This window comes from Dunckerocampus dactyliophorus, chromosome 11 (assembly GCF_027744805.1).
Source record: "Dunckerocampus dactyliophorus isolate RoL2022-P2 chromosome 11, RoL_Ddac_1.1, whole genome shotgun sequence".
In the NCBI taxonomy this organism is placed as follows: Eukaryota; Metazoa; Chordata; class Actinopteri; order Syngnathiformes; family Syngnathidae; genus Dunckerocampus; species Dunckerocampus dactyliophorus.
The window spans coordinates 5643660-5665441 of record NC_072829.1 but is presented as its reverse complement, the minus strand read 5'-3'; the positions used below and the strand labels follow the sequence as shown (position 1 = coordinate 5665441).

Genomic DNA, 21782 nt, shown 5'->3' with positions numbered 1-21782 from the left:
GAGTCATTATGTGTTACACCATAAAAAGCTCAGCACGTGCCCCCTCTTTTACAGTCGACCAGCAGGGGGGGTGGACATGATCAATGCAACACCTGTATGAGGATGAGCAGCCAACACAGCAGACTACCACAGCAGCCAGTCAGTATCACCTGAGTCAAGCTTCTCATGCTAAAGAACAACGGCTGATCAAAAGGTGAGTCGCAAAATTTTGGTAGACTTACCAATGTGAAAGTAGATAAGGTTTTTGTCAGAGGAGTGCTTTCACAACAAACATTCATCCTCAAATGAGTGTTTATTGACTGACTTGTCAAATTCCTGCTATTTTTCCAATGCTCGAATGCAATACAAACATCCTAACAGAACGCCCACTAATTGGCATCAAAACATGTCTGTGGTTAAACATCCATATAAGCTCAAATAGAACTGATCATTTACACATTTTTGGTCTGAACAAAAAAAAAAAATCACAGTTTAGCAGCATTTTTATGACAAAATATTGTCAAGGGACAATACGATAGCAAGTAAAATTGCATATACTTTGGTGTAGTCAGTGTACAGCTTGTATAACAATAAAGATTTACTATTCACAGAAAATGCCTCAACACACAGCCGTTATTGTCTAAGTAGCTGTAATAGTGTGAGAGGCAGGGGGGACTATTCTCCTAAGATTTCTTGGAGGTTGGCAGGTCTGTTAGTGTCTTTTTTCATGCTTCAATTATGCTGGTGGCAGCAATTCATACAGTGGTTTGCACAGATAAATAAATAGTATCTGGTTGTCAATTACAGGGGCAAAGTACAGGGGTGCCCAAAGTGTGCCCGGGGGCCATTTATGGCACGGGTGGTTGTTTTTTTCATTGGCACATTCTAAAAATTCAATTAAACAAGATAAAAAACAGCAAAAAGGCAAAACTCCATTATTTTATTTTTTATATTTATTATTTTAAGTTGTTATTATGAGAAACAAACAAAACAAAGAATAAAGTTGAAGTTTTAGGTTAAATTGGTTGGTATTATGAGAATAAAGTCATAGTATTATGAGAAAATGTGTACAAGGAGAAAGTTGAAATGTTTGTAAAATGACAGAAAATTGCATGACAGAAAATTGATAACCGCTGGTCTAAAGCATATTCAAATTTTGTTTCAAGGGTTGTCCCTTGAAAACATTTTTTTTTTTAATGCTTAAGACATCTTCATCGACATCTACAGAATATTCCTGTCTCATTTTGAGAATTCTTTTAAAAATAAACGCAAATTTCAACATCCAGGCCATTGTCCTATATTCAGATAAGCTATAAGATATTCATGCCCTTTTAAATTTTAAGTAAAAATTAATCAAAAACATTTGGATAATGGCCATATTTTAGTTAGAAATTTCACAAAAAAATCAACTATTTTTATGATTAGTTTTTAAAATTTTGACAAAAGGCTGCATGTTTAAAATAATTTCTCAATACTTACACGTGTAATATTGTAAATGTATAGTTTATCAGAAACTTTTACCACTTTTTTGTGTCACTTCCAGCTCAAACTCCAAATATGGCTGTGCTGTGAATATACTGTATTACCTTATATACTGAAAAGCTTCTGGTGGTGAAATCTGTTCATTTTTAGCACATTTCGAAGCCATTTCTATCATTAGTCACCTCACAAACAAGACGATGCTCCCCCATTCCCCCCTCCATCAGCTGTAATTAGACCCTAATTGGCCTGCTCTAATTACATGTGGTAATCACTAGTGCTAAAGGAAGGCGACTGTAAAAAGCAGAGCTTTATTTATGTGAAGATGATGGTGACGGGGATGATGATGGAGAAGGCCTAGGCAGCATGCACTACTGAGATATCAAGCACACCTACCTGTGTCGAAAGTCTTTATTTCTACAAAAAAAGAGCAGCAAAAGAGAAAAAGTAAAGACGCTTTCTCTCTAAAGTTGTTTTTTCAGTAAATAAAACAAGAGAAAACACTTAATGAAAGTTTGATTCGATAACTAATCCTGCTGAGGAGAACCAAAGCTGGAGAAAAAGTGGAAACCTGAAGAGTAAGAAGGAATGAAAAAGTAGAGAAACAGGAAACGTGTGCCTGTCTCCATAAAGCTCCATGAGGCTTTTGGCAGACCCTGAGCTTATGTAAGGGGCACACTCCAAACTTAAGGAATTTAGCAAAGCATGTTCTGAAAGAGCAACTATTATAAAACCTCAGGTCAAGTTGACCTCTTCTTTAGTGCCACTGGAGTTCACAGAAGGATTCATTCTACAATATAATCCCCACTTTTGGGGGGTCCCAACCCCCCCCAAAGTTCTACTTGCTTGAGGAGGTTTACTTTACATGCAATGAATCGTCTTGATATTACTCACACATTATTACTCACAAGTCACAAACCAACAGGAGATTATGAGCCCAAATACCTTCCTCACTCACGGTACAACAAAAAAACAACACAAGTAACACGTGGAATGTAACTCTTCTACGCAGACTGCGCGGGTATCAACTCTTACGCACTAACGAGGGAAAGGCTTCTTGAGACGTCATCTGTACTTCTGTGACGAAGGTGTCGGACGTTTCGCTCCTCATCCGAAGAGCTTTGTCAGCGAACTAACAAGTGCTGGTAGCCTAGGCTACCAACACTTGTTAGTTCGTACAGATGACGTCTCAAGAAGCCTTTCCCTCGTTGGACAACTCCTGTACGACTGAGAGCCTACACAGACACATTGCTACCATCTTACGCACTAATACATACAAAACAACACTATTTAATACTAACTGAAAACCCGCAAGGTATGCTGGGAAGCACAATCACACTGACCCAAAGGTTGCCCTATCATGCCTTGCGGTTATTATTTAGTATAAAATAGCCATTTGCTGGTGGTCTGAAAATTCATATCACCAAATCATCTGCAGACTTCTCTTCCTGTTTCCTCTCCATTTCAATTGTTACTGCAGCCCGTTTAGGCAGCAAGTAAATAACCGCTCCCTCGGCTGGTTGACGCTGAGTAATAAAATCCACTATGGAAATTATCCAACAAAACACAAGTGATCAAACCCGAATCTTAACAGCCAAACATCAATAAATGGATTCATCAGACCTGTCCTTGCAGCTCACTGCAGCACATAGCTGCTTAAAGACGTACAGAGAGACAGTAGATAGTGTTTGGACTTTGAAGCATGCATTTTGATGGCTAAAGTCACTGCAAAGTCACTTTTTACATGTGTTTTAAATGCGAAGAGCAGCAGCAACAGCAGCAATTACAACTTCAGCAACACAAGAACTTGTTCACTTCTCCCCCAAGTAGTTAAAAACACTTGGAGGTGTTATAAACCTCCTGCTCTGGGAAAGCATTCTGCTTGCTATTTATAAACAGACATTATTTCTCTGCAGGTACATGAGCAGCTTGGTGAAACATTCTTCAATGACGTCCCAGGCAGGTGTTATGTTTTGTTCTACGGCGATGTGAACTGGTGAACCTTAAAGGTGAGCACGTGATGAACAGCGCTAAGGCAAGCGTGTGATGGTCTGTGCACTGTCGGTAGCATTTGATCATGTTGGCCATTTACATATCTGAATGGGGCTATAAATGTAATCATCGTCTGCCAGTTTGAAAGCAGCCAATTGGCCAAATCTGAATCAGTGCTCAGATAAGCCAAGTTGGCACGGGGGCAGCTTCATCCCAATTACACGCCGAAGACAGGATGTCCTTCCTAATTATGGAGACGGATAGGGAAAAGATTTCACATTTCCACCAGGTGGGGGGTCTGCGACAAAAGAATACACCTTCTATAACTGAATTATTGCACTCACAACATTTGTGCAGCAATGAAAAATTGGGGGAATAGCCTCAATTTTGGGGCATTCTTTGCTTAAAACATCTTACCTCAACTCCATGATACTGGTAACATTGCCTGAAGGGTAGATGCGCCGGATGTAGTTGAAGTCTCCCACATAGAGACTCCCATCGATGCCCCATGCCAAGGCCACGGGCGCCAGCAGCTTGTTGCCCTGCGCCTGGCCGTTGCAGCTCGGACAGGAGATGCTGCGGCGGCGACCGTTGCCCATGACGGTGGAGATGACGGGCGGCTGCAGGGAGATGAACTGGTTCTCGCCGCTGCCTTTGTAAAGAATGCCTGGAAGGAACATAACAGGTGTGAACAGGGCTCGTTCAAGTCATACGCTCACATTTAAGCACCTGAACCTCATCACCGTTTTGGGAGAATCCCCAGTTGATAATCTGATGAGCAGATCAATGCAACTGTCATGCACAAAAACGGTATTGATCTTTCAATCATGCCATTCTGCAACAGTCACTGCTACTACAAAACTTTATTCTACTTATTCACTGACACGTATCCAAATCTGCCATGTTAAAAGATTGGAGAGCAAATTCTCATCCTTAAATGTTGTGCTTGCTTTCAGGTTCAATTACATATTGAGCTTTTTTGCTAAATATTTAACTTTAACGTACAAATTGGTAATAAGAGTGACTTATTGGTTTGAAACAATATAAAGTGTTTTTTTTTGCATGTCACACTTATATGACCAACATAATTGACCACAAAATGCAGTTTTTAAATGAAAAATTTTACATTAAAGGAGAAAAAAAAATCCAAAGCTACATGTCCCTGTGTGAAAAAGTTATTGCCCCCTAAACCTAATAACTGGTTGGGCCACCCTTAGCAGCAACAACTGCAATCAAGCGTTTGTAATAACTTGCAATGAGTCTCTTGCAGCGCTGTGGAGGAATTTTGGCCCACTTTTCTTTACAGAATTGTTGTAATTCAGCCACATTGGAGGGTTTTCCAGCATGAACCACCTTTTTAAGGTCATGCCACAGCATCTCAATAGGATTCAGGTCAGGACTTTGGCTAGGCCACTCCAAAGTCTTCCTTTTGTTTTTCTTCAGCCATTCAGAGGTGGACTTGCTGCTGTGTTTTGGATCATTGTCCTGCTGCAGAGGTCACCAACAGACGGCCGGGCATTCTCCTTCAGGATTTTTTGGTAGACAGCAGAATTCATGGTTACATTTAGCACAGCAAGTCTTCCAGGTCCTGAAGCAGGAAACAGCCCCAGACCATCACACTACCACCACCATATTTAACTCTTGGTATGATGTTCTTTTTCTGAAATGTGGTGTTACTTTTACACCAGATGTAATGGGACACACACTTTCCAAAAAGTTCAAATTTTGTCTCGTCAGACCCCAGAGAATGTTCCCAAAGATCTTAGGGATCATCAAGATGTTTTCTGGCAAAATTGAGACAAGCCTTGATGTTCTTTTTACTCAGCAGTGGGTTTCGTCTTGGAGCCGTTTTTGTCCAGTGTCTTTCTTATGGTGGAGTCATGAACACTGACCTTAACTGAGGCAAGTGAGGCCTGCAGTTCTTTCGATGTCCTTGTCGGGTCTTTTGTGACCTCTTGGATGAGTCATCGCTGCGCTATTGGGGTAATTTTTTTTGGCTGGCCACTCCTGGGAAGGTCCACCACTGTTCCATGTTTTCGCTATTTGTGGATAATGGCTCTCACTGTGGTTTGCTGGAATCCCAAAGCTTTAGAAATGCCTTTATAACCTTTTCCACTTGAACTCAGGTGTGATAAAGCACAGTTAAGTTGTGTTTTAACAGGGTTTTTTTCACTTTTCACAGGGCCATGTAGGTTTTGATTTTCTTTCTCCCTTAATAAGTTTCATTTAAAAACTGCATTTTGTGTTCAGTTGTGTTGTCATTGACTAATATTTAAATTTGTTTGATGATCTGAAATGTTTAAGTGTGACAAACATGAAAAAAAGAAATCAGGAACGGGCACACCACTGTATGCTCCTACTACAGTGCAGTGGACGGTGAACTCACTCGGTTAGAGCTTTGTGTTAATAACGCCAAGGTCACAGCCCCGCACGGTCCATTAAGTTTACTGCTTTTCATTGATCTGCAACACTGACGATAAAGTTGTAGAGTAGCGGTGATGTGCGAGCTCATGCCGAGTACTACGCGCTTTAAATCCAAACAAGTGGCAACCACATAAATCGGGAGAAATGTTATTGCGAGAGAATACTAGTAGAGTGCAATAAAATACGTGAGTCTCCTGGGAAAGGCAAGGTCAAGGCCTGTATGATATAATTTTTTAAAATATCAAGTAGTTGAGGAAAATTGTATAAACACCTCAACAAGATATATTTAGGAGCTGGTAATCAGCGAGACCACTTTTATGAACTGCCATCTCTGCAATGTTGATCTTGATTCGTCTTGAGAATAAACCCTCAATCGCTTGTGGTCTTGAGTACAACACAACTAATTAATAACCAAGGTACAATACCATTACGCTTACTCTGAACTGCTACCAGCCTTAGTTATTCATCTACATCGGGGAGGGCATGTCAAAGTGTCCCACTGGACCCCCTAATTGCTCTTGATAACCTTTTAACAAGCTGGTACACTATTGAGTCATGGATGGATTAATGACACAACAGTAGCAAGTCATTTACCAGGAACAGCAAGCTGATCATTCATACTATGTTCGATAAGTGCCTTTGGGGATGATGGTGGTTACGTAATCACTGTTAGTAGCAAGTAAACTCAGCTCATGTTGCATATGCAAAAACTTGTTTAATGTCATTTTACGTCATAACAGAAGAGCAACAAACATAGAGCATCGTGTACAAGTAGTTTGTAGTACGTACCGATCAGTGGCGTGCCGTCTAAATGAATAATGATAAAAAATAAATACTGTAATTTCCGGTGTATAAGCAGCTACTTTATTGTCACGCTTTGAACCCTGCGGCTAATTTATGACTAAAAGAACTACAGTTCCAATGATGCTTAGAGTGCAGCTTCAGGAAGAAGTGACTTGTACGAGTGAAGTGGATGCTAATATCACGTTTTGAAGTCTTATGCAGCGATTGTGTTTGAATCGGACAAATCTTAAGTAAGTTTGATCAAGTGTAGAATTACTACAGCTTCTGTTTGGACTGCTTGGACTGAGGGAGATGTTGAACTCCGATGGGAAAAAAAAGCACCTCACGTCTCATCATGGGAGCTAACAAGTGACTCTGGCAACATCGAGTGGAGGTAGTAGGATTGCGAGCTTTATAGTGTGTCTTTCTTTATAGTGTGACACAGAAAAAGACAGCGAGAGACTGACAAAGTGTGTGACGAAGGAATTAGGAAGCTGTTCAATTTTGACGCTGAAGAAGACGACTTTAGTGGTTTTAGTTCATGTGAGGAGGATAAAGACGGCGATGAATGACTTTTCTGGTAGACCACTGTTTAACTAGCCGATTACATGCACTGTTCGGCGCTGTTTGAAAAAAGCATTTATTTAATCAAAAGTTAAAAAAATCTTTGTGTGTAACATCTTTGTGTACTAAATATCCCATATTACGACATGAACACCTGCTTATAAACCGATACATCCTATATACTGTATGTACAAATATTTTTTGTCTTTAAATTTAGTGGGTGCAGCTTACATACTATTGTCCGGAAGTGATGGTATTTGTCCATTGAAGTGTGCTGTAAATGTATTTTCTGTGTGATTCAAATGGTTTTAACCTTTTCTTTGGTAAAAATTGCTGAATTTGCACATTTCCTGATCCAGGGCTGAAAACTGAAATGAGGCTGAGTGCATTCATTCGTGGCAGCAATACATCCCACATCTTCATTTTGTTTTGGTTCACTCCTAATTAGCCACAATCAGGTTAATATGCTGTTCAAATCCTATTCCTGGTGTCGCCGTCATTGGGTTACTATCATACCACTGGTGTCCATAGCAACATCACATCTTTGCAGTAAAACCTGAGCCAGAAATAAAACGAGTGCAGTTCATTTGGTAACCTTTTTACCATTTTACTGCCATCTCATTACAATGTTTATCCAGCATTAGTGTTTAATTCCTCTCTGGTTACCTTAAAAGTTCATCAAGTATGTCACTCCGAGGCGCCAATGACCTCAACTGAGTTTGATAAAAGTTTTATGAGATTGCGATCAAAGTGCACAGAGTGATTAGATGTGAACACAAACAAGCTCTCATCCCAAATGCAATTATAAGACTGCTTCAGTGGGTTCCTTCAACATTCCCCACAGGTATATTTGATGCAAAGTGAAGCCCAGGAAGCTTGTTTTTCCTCAAGTCACTGCACAGCAACCCTTACACCCACCCCCACTAATAACACTTTACTTGACCAAGTTTGGCGATTCATTAAAGATTTTAACGAGAGGAAGATACAACTGGACTTCTTAATATAGTGGGACTCTCTTCAAAGGAGCAAACACACTTGAAAGGGAAAAGAATCACAGTTTGACTCGCCACTGTCCTCATTAGTGGCTCCACTGGAGGACACCATCGCATCAGGCCACATTTTCCCAACATCACGACACTTGGTGTATGCAAGGCCAACCTGTGTGTCCTTTCTCTGATTAGTTAATTACGTTGATTTAATTGATTGGAGGGCACATTCAAATTAAAGGCGGAGGCCGCGCCAGGACAGTCGTACCAATCCGTCTTTTGTCTCCGGAGAATTCGGCGTGAGCGTCTAACAAAGACAAATAGGTCCGGGGGATGGTGTTATGCGAGGAGGCGTCATCAAATGCACGACCTTGGGACTTTAATTGAACTGTGATCGGCGCGTCCGCTCATTGAAGGAAGAGCGGCGTTATGAAACGCCAGCCGAGCTGAACTAGGGACATCTGTCTGGAATTTTAATTTGTCTTGGTGTAATGGCGTATTAACACCCCCAACAAAGACCTTTCCAAGGCGGAATTTAGCGTGTTGGGCAGGGATTAGCTGCAGCGCTTCGCCAGTTTGGCTCACGCTCAGAGAGGGATAAAAAACAGGCTGAGGTCACTTTGGCAAGCCGCCATTGTCCTCTTTATTTACACATCTATCATTGTTTAAAGTACACACAAGTACAACTGGCAGAGAGGGCAATGGAATGGATTCAACACACTAAAACTGCACGCCACTGCCTTGATGAAATACATACACCCCCTTAACTTTTAACTGTCATTGTTAGCGCAGACTGAAGTTGCGTTGCGTCTTCCCCTCAAGGGCACTTGGTCACGACACATTATGCTTGATGTCGACTGTGTGCGTGGGGGGGAGGGGGGGTATCAAACTTGTGTGACATCTCAAGCTTCAGGCTGATGACAGGGACGCCGCCCACAGATGCCTGCTTAAAAAACGTCTTTAAGCATATATTTATAAAACCAACACACCGCTGCTGGAGTTTGGATTGAAGAAAACTTCCTGCAGAAGCAGCCAAAGTGTTTGTGAGAGACAGGCGGGGAGGCGGCAGAGCTCCCTGGATAGTTCCGGGGGAGCCTTTCAGTCTGAGTGTGGCAGCCGATGTACAATGGAGACTGTGATTAATAACAACATGTGTGTGTGGAGGTGCGTTTTCTGTTTGGATGGGAGGCCTTGTTTTTCTTGGCAAGCTAAATAAAAAATGAAGAACGGTTTGTTGCTTCGAATGAAACCCCCAAATGTCTTTTTTTAATTAATCAATCGGGGGTGGGTTCGTTGTCTTAAAGGGACTGGCTCAAGGTGATGTTTTTTTCAACCAAAAACTATGAGACCACCACCACTACCAATTGTGGTTTAAAAGAGCAGATTGTATAAAAAAGTCTATATTTTTCACAATTATGAGTCAAACTGCATAAAAACTCAGACAGATTTTCATTCGATTCTCATTCGGCCTGAATAAAATAACTGCCGTTCAGAGCTGTCACTCGTGGCTGTCTGTTTTTCACATACATGTCTTAGCGGGTACACACACACAAACACTCTCTCAGACAGATGACCAACAATTGACATTTAAGTTGTTGTTATGATAGACTATACATGCAATGATAGCTAACGTTTGTTGCTAATCTTTGCCAAATCACTGTCATAAGCTGACAACAAACATAACTACTACGTGTCTGTGTGTTATGCAGGAAGTACTTTACATACTCAAAGCAGGAAGAGGCAGGATTATAATAAGGATGTATTGATATCAGATATCGGTCCGATATCAGCAAAAAAAAGCATTTAAAATCACAAAAAAATCACACAAAGCAGTCAATTCCATACTCGGCTGCAGCATGTCTATCCAGTAACGCCGGATAGAGTCCACATGATCACAACAACAGCGTGTGCTAACGTGCTAACAGCGTAGCAAGAAGTAGGAGTGATGTCGGCCGTGTGACAGTATTTTTCGTGAAAGTCCGAATAAGAGTGTAAAACTTGTAAAACTTCACAATTTTGCCCATCCGCGTTTGAAGCAGCCCGACGAAAAAACGGCTTGAGGAATTTCGCAAGACCACGGCTCCCTGAAATATCCAACGCTGTTTGGAATGTGTGAGAAACTCCCACGGGATGGCAAAAAGTCATTAGCTGTAACAAAATAGATGACCAGCCCCTGTCGTGGTGAGTAATGTCTGGTTTAAACGCACCTTCAATGAGCACCTCCAGCCTCGCCTAGCCGCCAATGCATTGTGAAGAAAACTATATCCCATGTGTCGCTTTTTGTCATGCCTACTGTTGCTGACGATTGTTCTCTGTTTGAGTAATATCACTTCAGCAAGCCTTTTCTAACATTCTACACTATTAGCCATAAAAGTATGTATGATGCATGCTGATATTGGATCAATATTGGTATGGGCCAATACTCAAGGCTGCAATATCGGTATCGTATCGGAAGTGAAACAGTTTAATCGGGACACCCCTACATTACAATCCAGCACATTCAAAGGTTGGCGCCCTCTCGACATGGTCCCTTTGCCCGTGAGGTTTAATGTGGTGGACGGTAGTTAGCATTGATAGCACGGCGGCACAGTGTAATTCTCCAAAGGATCACTGATAAACCAGCAGTTTTCTTTGTGTGAGGTTCAGCAGCTTGAGAAAAATAATGAAAAACATATTTTTCAAATTTACGAAGCCAACTTCAGTTATGTTTAAAGAGCAGTATCAGTTAATTCTTAGTTCCTACACTAGCGAGGCACTAGCCGCATTGTGTTGTATCTCTGTGGCATCCTCAAAAAACTCTGCTATAAACCAATCGGTGGACTGCAGTATGCTTTGCTCCGTTGCTTAGGTAACTGACCACTCAACTTTGGGCCAAAAAGTGGACCAGATCAGTAACATAGCATGTTTAATAAAAGGTACATGCACATAGAAAAAGCGTAGCATACTGAACTGTATAAGGCTTTGGGAGCGTCACCCTGCAGGAACATTTGCTCAACCTTCTCTTTGATTCCAGTGGAGTCGTTAGAGAAGGAAGCCACTCCTTTGATAAGAGGCTAATTTGAGTCATGTCGTATATAAAAAAAAAAAAAACTTTCATTCCGACATCACAGCCTCCCAGATGATTAATGGTACAAGCGAAAAGGGGGGGTGGACGAGCCTCTGCACCTGATAGACTAACTAACTAGTGCGCCCTCAGCAATGTCACCTTGGTGACACCACGAGAGGGATGGGCGTGCGTCGGAGGAGGAGCGGGCGTGTGTCTTAATTGCACCGTGTCCTTCTCCGTTCTCCTTTGGCACTTTTGACGCACCAACCGCGCTCCCACCGATGCCATGATGACCAAAAGGCCTCTGAGCAGGCAAGATGATCAAGAGAGTAAGCATCAGTTACATTTAGGGCCTTATGATTTCCGCGTTAACGGAATCACAGACAGAATCGCAGAATTGGCCGATCAAAACGGAATCTACTGTTGAACACGAAATCGCAAGGAAATTGGCATAATGTGAATGAAACGCTGTCATTGTGGGGAGAAGGAACGTTTGTGTGGGGATGTGTACTGTCTAATTGTTTACAAAAAAACAAATAAGGGTGTTTTTGTAGCAATGTGTGCAGAGGCTGACATCCCATTAGAAAAGTTAGCCACACTACATCCCTTTCTGAAATACTTGGCAAAATTGGCTAATGATGCATTTCATCAATAAATGTAAGGGTTTAATGGACGTTTTATTTTCTGTCACAAAAGTACACAGTCTATCCTGGTAAAGTAAGTGTAAAAGGATCAAAAACGGAATTTGGGAAAAAATAAAACAGAATTCATAGGGCCCTATACAACGTTAGATACAGTCAAACCTCAATGTTCAAATGCCACAGTTTTCGTATGATTCGGTTTTCGACAAAAGCATTTGCCTCGGTTCTATTTTACCCTTTGGTACATTGAATCTTGTGGTGTCAATAAAGATGTGAGTGGACGTTGCTCCCAGCATTGCTTGTTTATTCAGCCATCTTGGATCACACACCCAACATCGAATCTCGCAATATTTAGTTGACACAATACAGGTGGTTCTCGGTTTACGGCTTCCAGAGTTTTCATTTTGTTGATACGTACGCACTGTCGTTTAATTATTAATATTGTACAAAAAGAAAAAGAGAACTGGAGAAATATGGCGGAGCGGCGGAGCAACACATATTCGCGTCATGACACTGAGAAGAAGGACGTTTGTTGTTGTTTTTTTTCTTTTTAGTTAACTATTTCAGTTTAAGCTTCACTATGACTCGCAGTGAGGCAGGCTCCTCTGGTGGCAGTGAGTAAAAGTGAAAGAGGAAGTCAAATTAAACATCGTAAGACGCTCTGTGAAGAAATCAACATTGGTTGTCTGCTCAGTCCGAGCTGCAGAAATGCGGCGACCATCATGAACATGTGAAAGAATCTGCTCTTATGAAAGGGACAGTGATAACAGCATAAGCAGCATTGTGGTCCCATTATTTATATTCCGGCTTACAACAAAGCGTGGTCTAGGAACGGCACTCATACGTAACCTGCAGACTACTTGTACTACGGTATTCTGTTAGGCACGTTCATTTGATTTCAGTTTTTGTCTGACCTTTTGGAATGAATTAAAAACGAAAACCGAGGTGCCGCTGTATAAACATCGGCTACAATGTTAGCCTGCATGGAGACAAGCTGCTGATTGAGAGGCAAGCATGTCCGCTAGTAATGAAGTGGAGGACATGACTAAAGCACAGACAGCAGCAATTTGCCTTATCTCGTATGACAGCCTGCCTGCACTGTTAGCCACAGATGATGCAGGAAGGGGTGGGGGGGGGGAAGGGTGGAAGAAAAAGAAAACATCTGCAGATGTTTGAAGTGGCACCAAAATGAAGAATGAGTCACAGTGGGGAGGCATAGCAAAATGTGCATCTGCGGAGCGCCGCCACTTTGCGAACATGTCGGGGGTGAGGACATTAGTCAAAGTTTACAACATTAAACAATCAATACTGAGGCCATCACTGATATTTGAATTCATCTTCATGCCGGCTGGGGGATATCGAACAGTAGCGCTGCTCCTACCCCCCGCCGCCCCCCAAAAAGAAAAAAACTAAAACCCACGTGGGCCATAAATCTCAAATGTCAGAAAGTGGCTGCATGCAGGCCTGAATAATTCAGCTGGGGATTGAGAAAAGGCAAACGACACAAGCGAGGCGGCTCGCAGCCTCTTGGATAAATATTAATATCGCTGAGGGCAAAGACAGATTACAGATGGGCTGGCGCTACTTGAAGTGAACACAGACAAACAAGCAAACAAACAATTCACAGCTGAACAGAGCTCATCGATTTGGTGCGGACTGGCCTGACCACACGTCCTCTTTTTCTGGGACATGTCCATCTTCTGGGACCTTAAGAAAGCCTCAGAATTCATCTGGGACATCATTACCTCAGGCTGCGCTTATTTTGCCACTGCACATTTCTCTTTAGGTGTATCTTTTGGCTAGTATTTCAAACGTGTACACCGTCATTGACTCACTTCTCACTACGTTTGTGTAGTCATTGGTCAATCATTACAGGCAGACACACTGATTGGTCGGTTTTGTCAGTGCCTTCACTCAGTCATTGGTCAATTTATGTTCATATCATACTCTGGTGGTTCAGTTCCATCACAGTATTTAATTTAAGTCTCTTAAGTCACTGGTCAGTCTATGTGTACATCATTCCAGCCAGCATCGCTGGTTACAGCGAGGGTTCTCAAATGGTCTCAACCTGGGACCCACATTTTCCAGTGGTCCACTTTTATTTAAGACATTTTTATTTCATTATATTTTTCTATACTTTTAGTATAGTCAATGCATTGACAAGTCACTGTTTTTTAGTTATTTATTTGAAATTATTTTTAAAATACTTTGATTTGAGTCATTTTTATTTTCTTATTTTGTTATACTTTTATTTAAGTCATTCTATTTGTATTTTATCATTTTTGTACTTTTATTTTTAGTCCTTTTTATTTTTATTTTATAATTTTTTAAAATAATAACTTTTATTTAAGTCATTTTTATTTTATTATTATTATTTTTTAAAAACATTATTTTATTTATTTATTTTTGAAATACTTTTAAAGCATTTTTTAAAATGTTCTTATATTTTTATACTTTTATTTTAATCATTTGTATTTTTATTATTTTTTTTTTAGACTTTTATATAAGTACATTTTATTTATTTATTTTTTAAAACAATTTTATGTAAGTATTTTTATTTTTTTTAATACTTTCCTTGAAATCATTTTTATTTGACTTATTTTAAAATACTTTTATTTAAGCCATCTTTATTTTTGTTTGCTTATATTTTTATGCTTTTATTTTATTTTTTTATTTTACAATTTTGTAAATACTTTTATTTAAGTACATTTAATTTCATTCATTTATTATCATTTTTAAAATAATTTTATTTATGTCATTTTATTTTTATTTGATAAATGTTCAAATACTTTTTATTTAATTTGTTTTTATTTAATTTTTTTTTTAACTTTTATTGGTCATTTTTCTTTTATTATTATTTTTTTATACTTTTATATAAGTCATTTTTATTTATTTACTGTATTTTTTAAAAACTTTTATTTAAGTCAAACCAAGGAAATGTATTTTTTAATTGCCTTAATTGTCTTTCATCTTTTTGAAACATTAAAACACATAATTGCATGTTCAAGGAGCATTTTAGAGGAAATGATTAAGGAATTTTATCAAGGAAACAAGGAGGAGGAAAATATACCATCTTCTATGCCACTTATCCTCATTAGGATCGCGGGTATGCTGGAGCCTATCCCAGCTGACTTTGGGCGAGAGGCGGGGCACACCCTGGACTGGTTGAGGACCAAAATATTATCCAAAATATATAAATATATATAAAATATAGTTTTGGTCATATACCAAATTGGTGATATATTACATACTTGCTGTCTGCGACCCGCTTGTGTGTCACGACTGCATTATAGCAGAATCACTGCATTATAAGTCACTGGCCAGTCTAAACGGCAGTCATCACAGATCAGATTCGTCAGTTTTACTCAGTCTACATGCATCTATTACAGGCAGCACCACTGATTGGTCGGTTCCATCACAGTCGTCACTCAAGTCACTGGCCGGTCCAAACATCAGGCCGGTACTGCCACAATCAGTCATTGGCCCCTTTACATGTCAATCATTATAGGTGGTCGGTTCTGTCAAAGCACACACCCAAGTCATTGGCCAATCAACATGTCAGTCACTACAGGCGGTTGGTTCCGACAGCTTTCACTCAGTGATGCGTCAGCCTACTTGTCAATCATTACAGGTGACGCCACTGATTGGCTGGTTCCGTCATAGTCTTCACACAGTCATTGGTGAGTCTACATGTCAATTATTACGCCAGGTTATTTAGCCATGAGGACATTTCTGTTTGGCACTGCTTTCTAGTTGATTCCACTCATATATTGTGACCACATTGGGTTTTTCCCCTCACACAACACACGGGACATTTCCGTAGGTAAGTGTACGTCTTAAAACCACATGCCATCTGCTCGTAGTTTTTATCCTCGTCTTGACTTACATGGTCACGTACACAGGCGGCAACATCAAGTTTAGCGTTAAATTCTGACATGCAGCGCAAACAAAAAGGATGCAGCATATCGTTAGCATATCACACGTGCAGCATCGACGCGGATCACACGCGCTACCACTGCATGTGTGATGCCACGTTTGGAGGCTGCTGCTGGGATGAAACAGGCCACGCTGGCAGCAGTCAAGCTCCGAGCGCATCTCACCGCCGCTTTGCTCACTTCACAAACTTCCTGTTGCGGACGGCTTGACAGATTGGGTGCGGCCATGCCCAACCCCCCCTCCATTCTCCTTCTTTTATGACTGTTCTCTTTTAATGTCCCGCTAAAGAAGCACGGCTGAGGCACATCAAAGTTTGTGAAAAAAGTAAAAGAAGAGAGTCTTTTTCACAAACAGAAATGTTACTCTTGACATGTTTTCCACAATTGCTACTGACAAAAGACACTTTGTGTAATCTTTGTGATGTGAGGTGATGGAAATGCATGAGGAATGTATGATAGCTGGACACTTCTTAGGTAATGAGCTGTATCTTTTATAAAGGCTATGTTCACATTGCATGCCAATTCCGATTTTTTTGGTCATATGTGACCTGCATCTGATTTTTTTCATGTCAGTGTGAACAGCGCAATTTCTATTTTTTCAAATGCAACTCAGGCCTCATTCGTATGTGGATACAAATCCGATATGTATGCGATGCTACTCCAGCATGAACGGTCAGGCCGTATATATCCGACCTATCAAACCGACCATCAAAAGGCGTGTATTGCCATGCTTCCTGAAACCTGGATAAAAGTACTCACCGATGTAGGCAAAAGCTCTTCTTGCCGTCTGAAAATTATTTTTTTTAAGTGTCAGTGAAGCGGCTCAATGTTCCTGCCACCCACACTCTCCTCGGAACAGACGTTGCAACAAGTCCTCCACAAAGTGCCAGAGCCAAAATTCTTACCCTCTCTCTTCTTAATGTGCCACGCAGGATCATCTGGTTAAGAAAATATTGACTCCCGTTGCACAAAATCCTTGAAATTGCCACAAATGCACCGAGGAGAGCACACGAAAATGCATGTGACGTACTTTTGCGAATGCACGTCACTTCCGTCACGGACGCTTTGCATTCACATTGACAAGTCACAATTTAACAAAACATCCGATTTGGGCATCATGCCCTGCAGTGTGAAAAGCGGTTGCAGTTAGCAGGTGTGTACAACTGTACTGTGAATAGTAGTAGATGACCACAATAAATTCAACTGTATATGTGATGGATTTTGGATGAAAGCATCACTACTTTGGCATAAAAGATGATACGTTTTCAAAAATCCGAAAAGGTGATGACATTTTGTTTTGTTTCGTCGCAAATTTTCACGATAATTCTCGGTTTTCATACGCGGCCTCAGTTACAATATTACATGAAACATGGAACAAGCTGGTCTGTTTGCCCCGTACCTTACTGTTCCGCAAAATCGAGTGCCCAAACAAAGCACTCTACTCATTGCTGACTCACTATCCGTGCATTTTTTTATTGAGTGCGCCTGCTAAACAACCCGCCGTGGCGCCAAAGAAAGTCGCAAGTGCCAGCAATTTGATATAGAAGGTAAGAAACTTTGCATTCAACAATAACTTTCTTCGACATGTCATTTATTTACTATTTTTGCAGTAGATTCTGCATGTACTGTAAAACAATAATTGTTCTCTATAAAATTCCATTCCATTCCATTCCATTTTCCTCCGCTTATCCGGGTCCGGGTCGCGGGGGCAGCAGTCTTAGTAGGGAAGCCCAGACTTCCCGGTCCCCGACCACCTCCTCCAGCTCCACCGGGTGGACACCAAGGCGTTCCCAGGCCAGCTGTGAGACATAATCCCTCCAGCGTGTCCTAGGTCTTCCCCGGGGCCTTCTCCCGGCTGGGCATGCCCAAAACACCTCACCAGGGAGGCGTCCGGGAGGCATCCGGACTAGATGCCCGAGCCACCTCAGCTGGCTCCTCTCGATGTGAAGGAGCAGCGGCTCTACTCTGAGCTCCTCCCGGATAACCGAGCTCCTCACCCTATCTCTTAGGGTGAGTCCCGCTACCCTACGAAGAAAACTCATTTCAGCCACTTGTATCCGCGATCTCGTTCTTTCGGTCATGACCCAAAGCTCATGACCATAGGTGAGGGTGGGAACATAGATTGAACGGTAAATTGAGAGCTTTGCCTTCCGGCTCAGCGACCGCATTACTGCAGACGCTGCGCCGATCCGCCTATCGACCTCACGCTCCAACCTTCCCTCACTCGTGAACAAGACCCCGAGATACTTGAACTCCTCCACCTGGGGCAGGACCTCATTCCCAACCCGGAGGGAGCAATCCACCCTTTTCCGAATGAGAACCATGGATTTGGAGGTGCTGAGTCTCATCCCAGAAGCTTCACACTCAGATGCAAACCTTCCCAGTAAACGCTGCAGGTCACAGCCCGATGAGGCCATCAGGACCACATCGTCTGCAAATAGCAGAGATGAGATCCTAGTGCCCCTGAACTGGACTCCCTCGACACCTTGGCTGCGCCTAGAAATTCTGTCCATGAAAATTATAAACAGAATCGGTGACAAAGGGCAGCCTTGGCGGAGGCCAACGTTCACCGGAAGCAGGCTTGACTTACTACTGGCAATGCGAACCAGGCTCCTGCTCCGGTTGTACAAGGACTGAATGGCACGGAGTAGCGCGCCACCAATCCCATACTCCCGGAGCACCCCCCACAGGACACCGTGAGGGACACGGTCGAATGCCTTTTCCAGGTCCACAAAGCACATGTAGACCGGTTGGGCAAACTCCCAAGTACCTTCCAGGACCCTTGCAAGGGTGTAGAGCTGGTCCAGTGTTCCGCGACCAGGACGAAAACCACATTGCACCTCCTGTAGCCGAGGTTCGATTAACGGTCGTACCCTTCTCTCCAGCACCCTGGAATAGACTTTCCCAGGGAGGCTGAGGAGTGTGATCCCCCTATAGTTGGAACACACCCTCCGGTCACCCTTCTTGAAAAGGGGGACTTCCACGCAATGTTGAAGAGACGTGTCAGCCAAGACAGTCCCGCAACATCCAGAGCCTTGAGGAATTCAGGGCGAAACTCGTCCACCCCCGGAGCTTTGCCACTGGGGAGCATTTTGACTACCCCAGATACCTCAGCCACGGTGATGGAACTGTCCGCGTTCGTATCCTCAGTCTCTGAGTCTCTCCTCAGTCTCTAAAATGTATTTTTGTTAATCTTTTGGGGTTTCTGGAACGGATTGATTGGATTTACTATTATTTCCTATGGGAAAAATTGCCTCGGGTTTCGTACGTGCTGGACCTTTTGGGAAGCATTAATGATGAAAACTGTACTGTCATTATAAACTGATAAACTGTGAACATGGTAAAATTAAACTAGACTATTATTAATACTTTTTTATATTCTATATTATTCGAGTAGATATGCTCAATTCTCAACATAACTATGCACTTTAAACATCAATTTGATTCACTTCTCATTTTTAACCATTGCACAGTTTTAAAAATGTATTTATTGAAATAAACGGTTCATCCATAGCACACAGTTGCACATAGTCCTTACATGGGCTCTAGTAACACAATGAGATCATGGGTGAAAAAAAGTAACACGCGTATTATTTGTCATGATTAATGTATTTAAAGTTGAGATTTACATTTGTTTTGCGGTCATGTAACTTTAATATATTTAGCAAAAATGCACTTTTCTGCATTGGATGACATTCAAATATGCAGGTACACCTAATGAAGTGTTAGAAATTATTACTACACCTTTAGATTCAATCTATTAGCTCACTGCATTTGCCGTCTTCTTGACACAAACGCACTCACACAGCACAATCAGAGTTGCACTTAGAAAACACTTAGAAATGTCTCATGCAAAAATGCTGGGAGACACACAATAGATCCATTGTTCTCACTCACACAAGCTTAATTGTCATTTATACACAACATAAACGTTCACGTTCTAGAGGGGCGCAGCAACTGCAATATAGACTCTGTGTACTTTCATTCATTTTAATATATAAGCTCTTATTTTTAATACAATTTGAAAACCTTTTAAATTGTGTGATCATTGACTACTTCTCTGATAGCGACATGGTCCAAAGAGCCAGGAAGAAAGGCTGAAGAGAAGCAAAAGCCTTTACAAAGTGTTCAGTGAATGCATACAGGCCACATTGTTTTTACATTGCTACTGTAAAATAGCAATGTAAATAGCAATGTAGTCTGTTGTTCCCATGCAAACAGCTCCTTGGTAACCAACGTGTGCTTTGCAGCAGGAGGAGCCCGGCCAAACATTCGCAGATTTATAATAATGTGTCACATTGTGTTGTTAACATTAAATATGAGCCACACGAGCACTTTAATAAGGTCCTGTTAAGCCACTGAACCTCATTAACACTGTCCACCTCGGTGGACAAGCTGCTGGCTCCTTATAGATATATTGTTTATTCCGACACCGAGGCCATAGTAAACAATCATCAGTTTTAAAAGAGATGAGTTGCAATGTTTTTCCCTCTTTTTTTCTTTCTTTTTACAAGCCATTGCTTTTGCTGAGTTGTAGGCTTTCTGTGCCAGGATGCATAAAACCACTTGGGCTCCAGTTAGCCCCAAATAAAAACCTATTGCATAAAATAACAGTCGTATAATATTTACAATCCCTACGAGTTTGTGTGTGGCAAGACGGCCTTAAAGGTTGAAATCATTTGCAGAAGAAATCGACCGAATAGATATTTCATGACGGTGATGTTTAATTAATTCACTTCTCAGTCCAGCATCTAATTCACTGTAATATAACACAATCCCCAAGGTACACATTGATTTTATTCCCGTGTATTTTTCACAGCTGCCTTCCATTTACTTTGAATTATGGGCGCTGCAGTCTTCAAGGAGAACAGCATCTTCTGTCCACTTTCTTCTTGTTTCTTCTTAGTAACACTGCCAGATGAGGAGGATGATGATGATGCATTCACATGCGTCACCACGGTAACCGCATTACCACAGCAGCATCAGTCTGAGCGCTGCGAGGAAAAACGTAAGAGGTTCCTAATGGTACTTCAGCTGGTTAATGCAGCCACATATATTACATCGGTCATGCATCATGTAAAACTGCAGCATCTTCAAGGTGACGCGTGCCTCACCGAGCTCAAGCATCCTCGTAGAGATACGCTTTTAAGCACATGTATGCTCATCCATTACTGCCATGCACGCCAAGTATTTGGGATTCAGCTGACAGCAAATCGTGATTTGGACAGTTATCGTCCTTGGCACGTGTTACATTATGTACATGAATGTGTTATATTTTGGTCCATGGTTCTCACCCGGAAAATGGTGGAGCACCATCTCTGGGTTGGGGATGAGATGCTGCCCCAAGTGGAAAAGTTCATGTACCTTGGGGTCTTGCTCACGAGTGAGGGAAGGCTGGATGGTGAGGTGGATAGGTGGATTGGTGCGGTGTCTACAGTGATGTAGACTCTGCATTGGTCCGTCGTGGTGAGGGAGGAGCTGGACTGAGGGGAAGGGCTCTCGTTGTGCGCTCCCTCACCTATGGTCATGAGCTTTGGGTAGTGGCCGGAAAGACAAGATCGCGGGTCCAGGTGGCCGAAATTCATTTCCTCCCTAGGGTTGCTGGGCCCTCCCTTAGAGATAGCGTGAGAAGCATTCTCATCCGGGAGAAACTCAGAGTAGAACCGCTGCTCCTCCACATTGAGAGGAGCCAGTTGATGTGGCTGGGGCATCTAGTCAGGATGCCTCCCTGGGGAGGTGTTCAGGGCACATCCGTCCGGCAGGCAGAAGCAGTCACGGAATACCCAGGACATTTTGGCAAGACTATGTCTTCCAACTGGTCTGGGAAAGTCTCGGGATCCCCTGGGACGAGCTGGACAAAGTAGCCGGGGAGAGAGAAGTCTGGGCTTCTGGGCTTCTCTGCTTCTACTATCAGTAACTTCTCTCACATAGAAGGGGCAGGAGTAAAGACTTA

General features: G+C 41.9%; 1 protein-coding gene and 1 long non-coding RNA gene across 7 annotated transcripts in view; one reads left to right on the top strand and one right to left on the bottom strand.

Moving 5' to 3' along the window:
- The window catches only part of LOC129189477 (uncharacterized), a 43546-nt gene extending 34512 nt beyond the window's left edge, over positions 1-9034 (top strand). For both annotated transcript variants that reach the window (XR_008572806.1, XR_008572807.1), the window contains 2 exons: positions 55-193; positions 3375-9034. This is a non-coding gene — a long non-coding RNA (uncharacterized LOC129189477). The remainder of the gene's footprint in view (positions 1-54; positions 194-3374) is intronic.
- Positions 1-21782, bottom strand: part of si:dkey-237h12.3 (teneurin-3) — a 259967-nt gene that overhangs the window by 18467 nt on the left and 219718 nt on the right. For all 5 annotated transcript variants that reach the window (XM_054791150.1, XM_054791153.1, XM_054791151.1 and 2 more), the window contains 2 exons: positions 3868-4117; positions 1855-1875 (listed from right to left, as the gene is read on the bottom strand). In XM_054791150.1, the coding sequence (XP_054647125.1) occupies positions 1855-1875; positions 3868-4117 (271 nt within the window). The remainder of the gene's footprint in view (positions 1-1854; positions 1876-3867; positions 4118-21782) is intronic.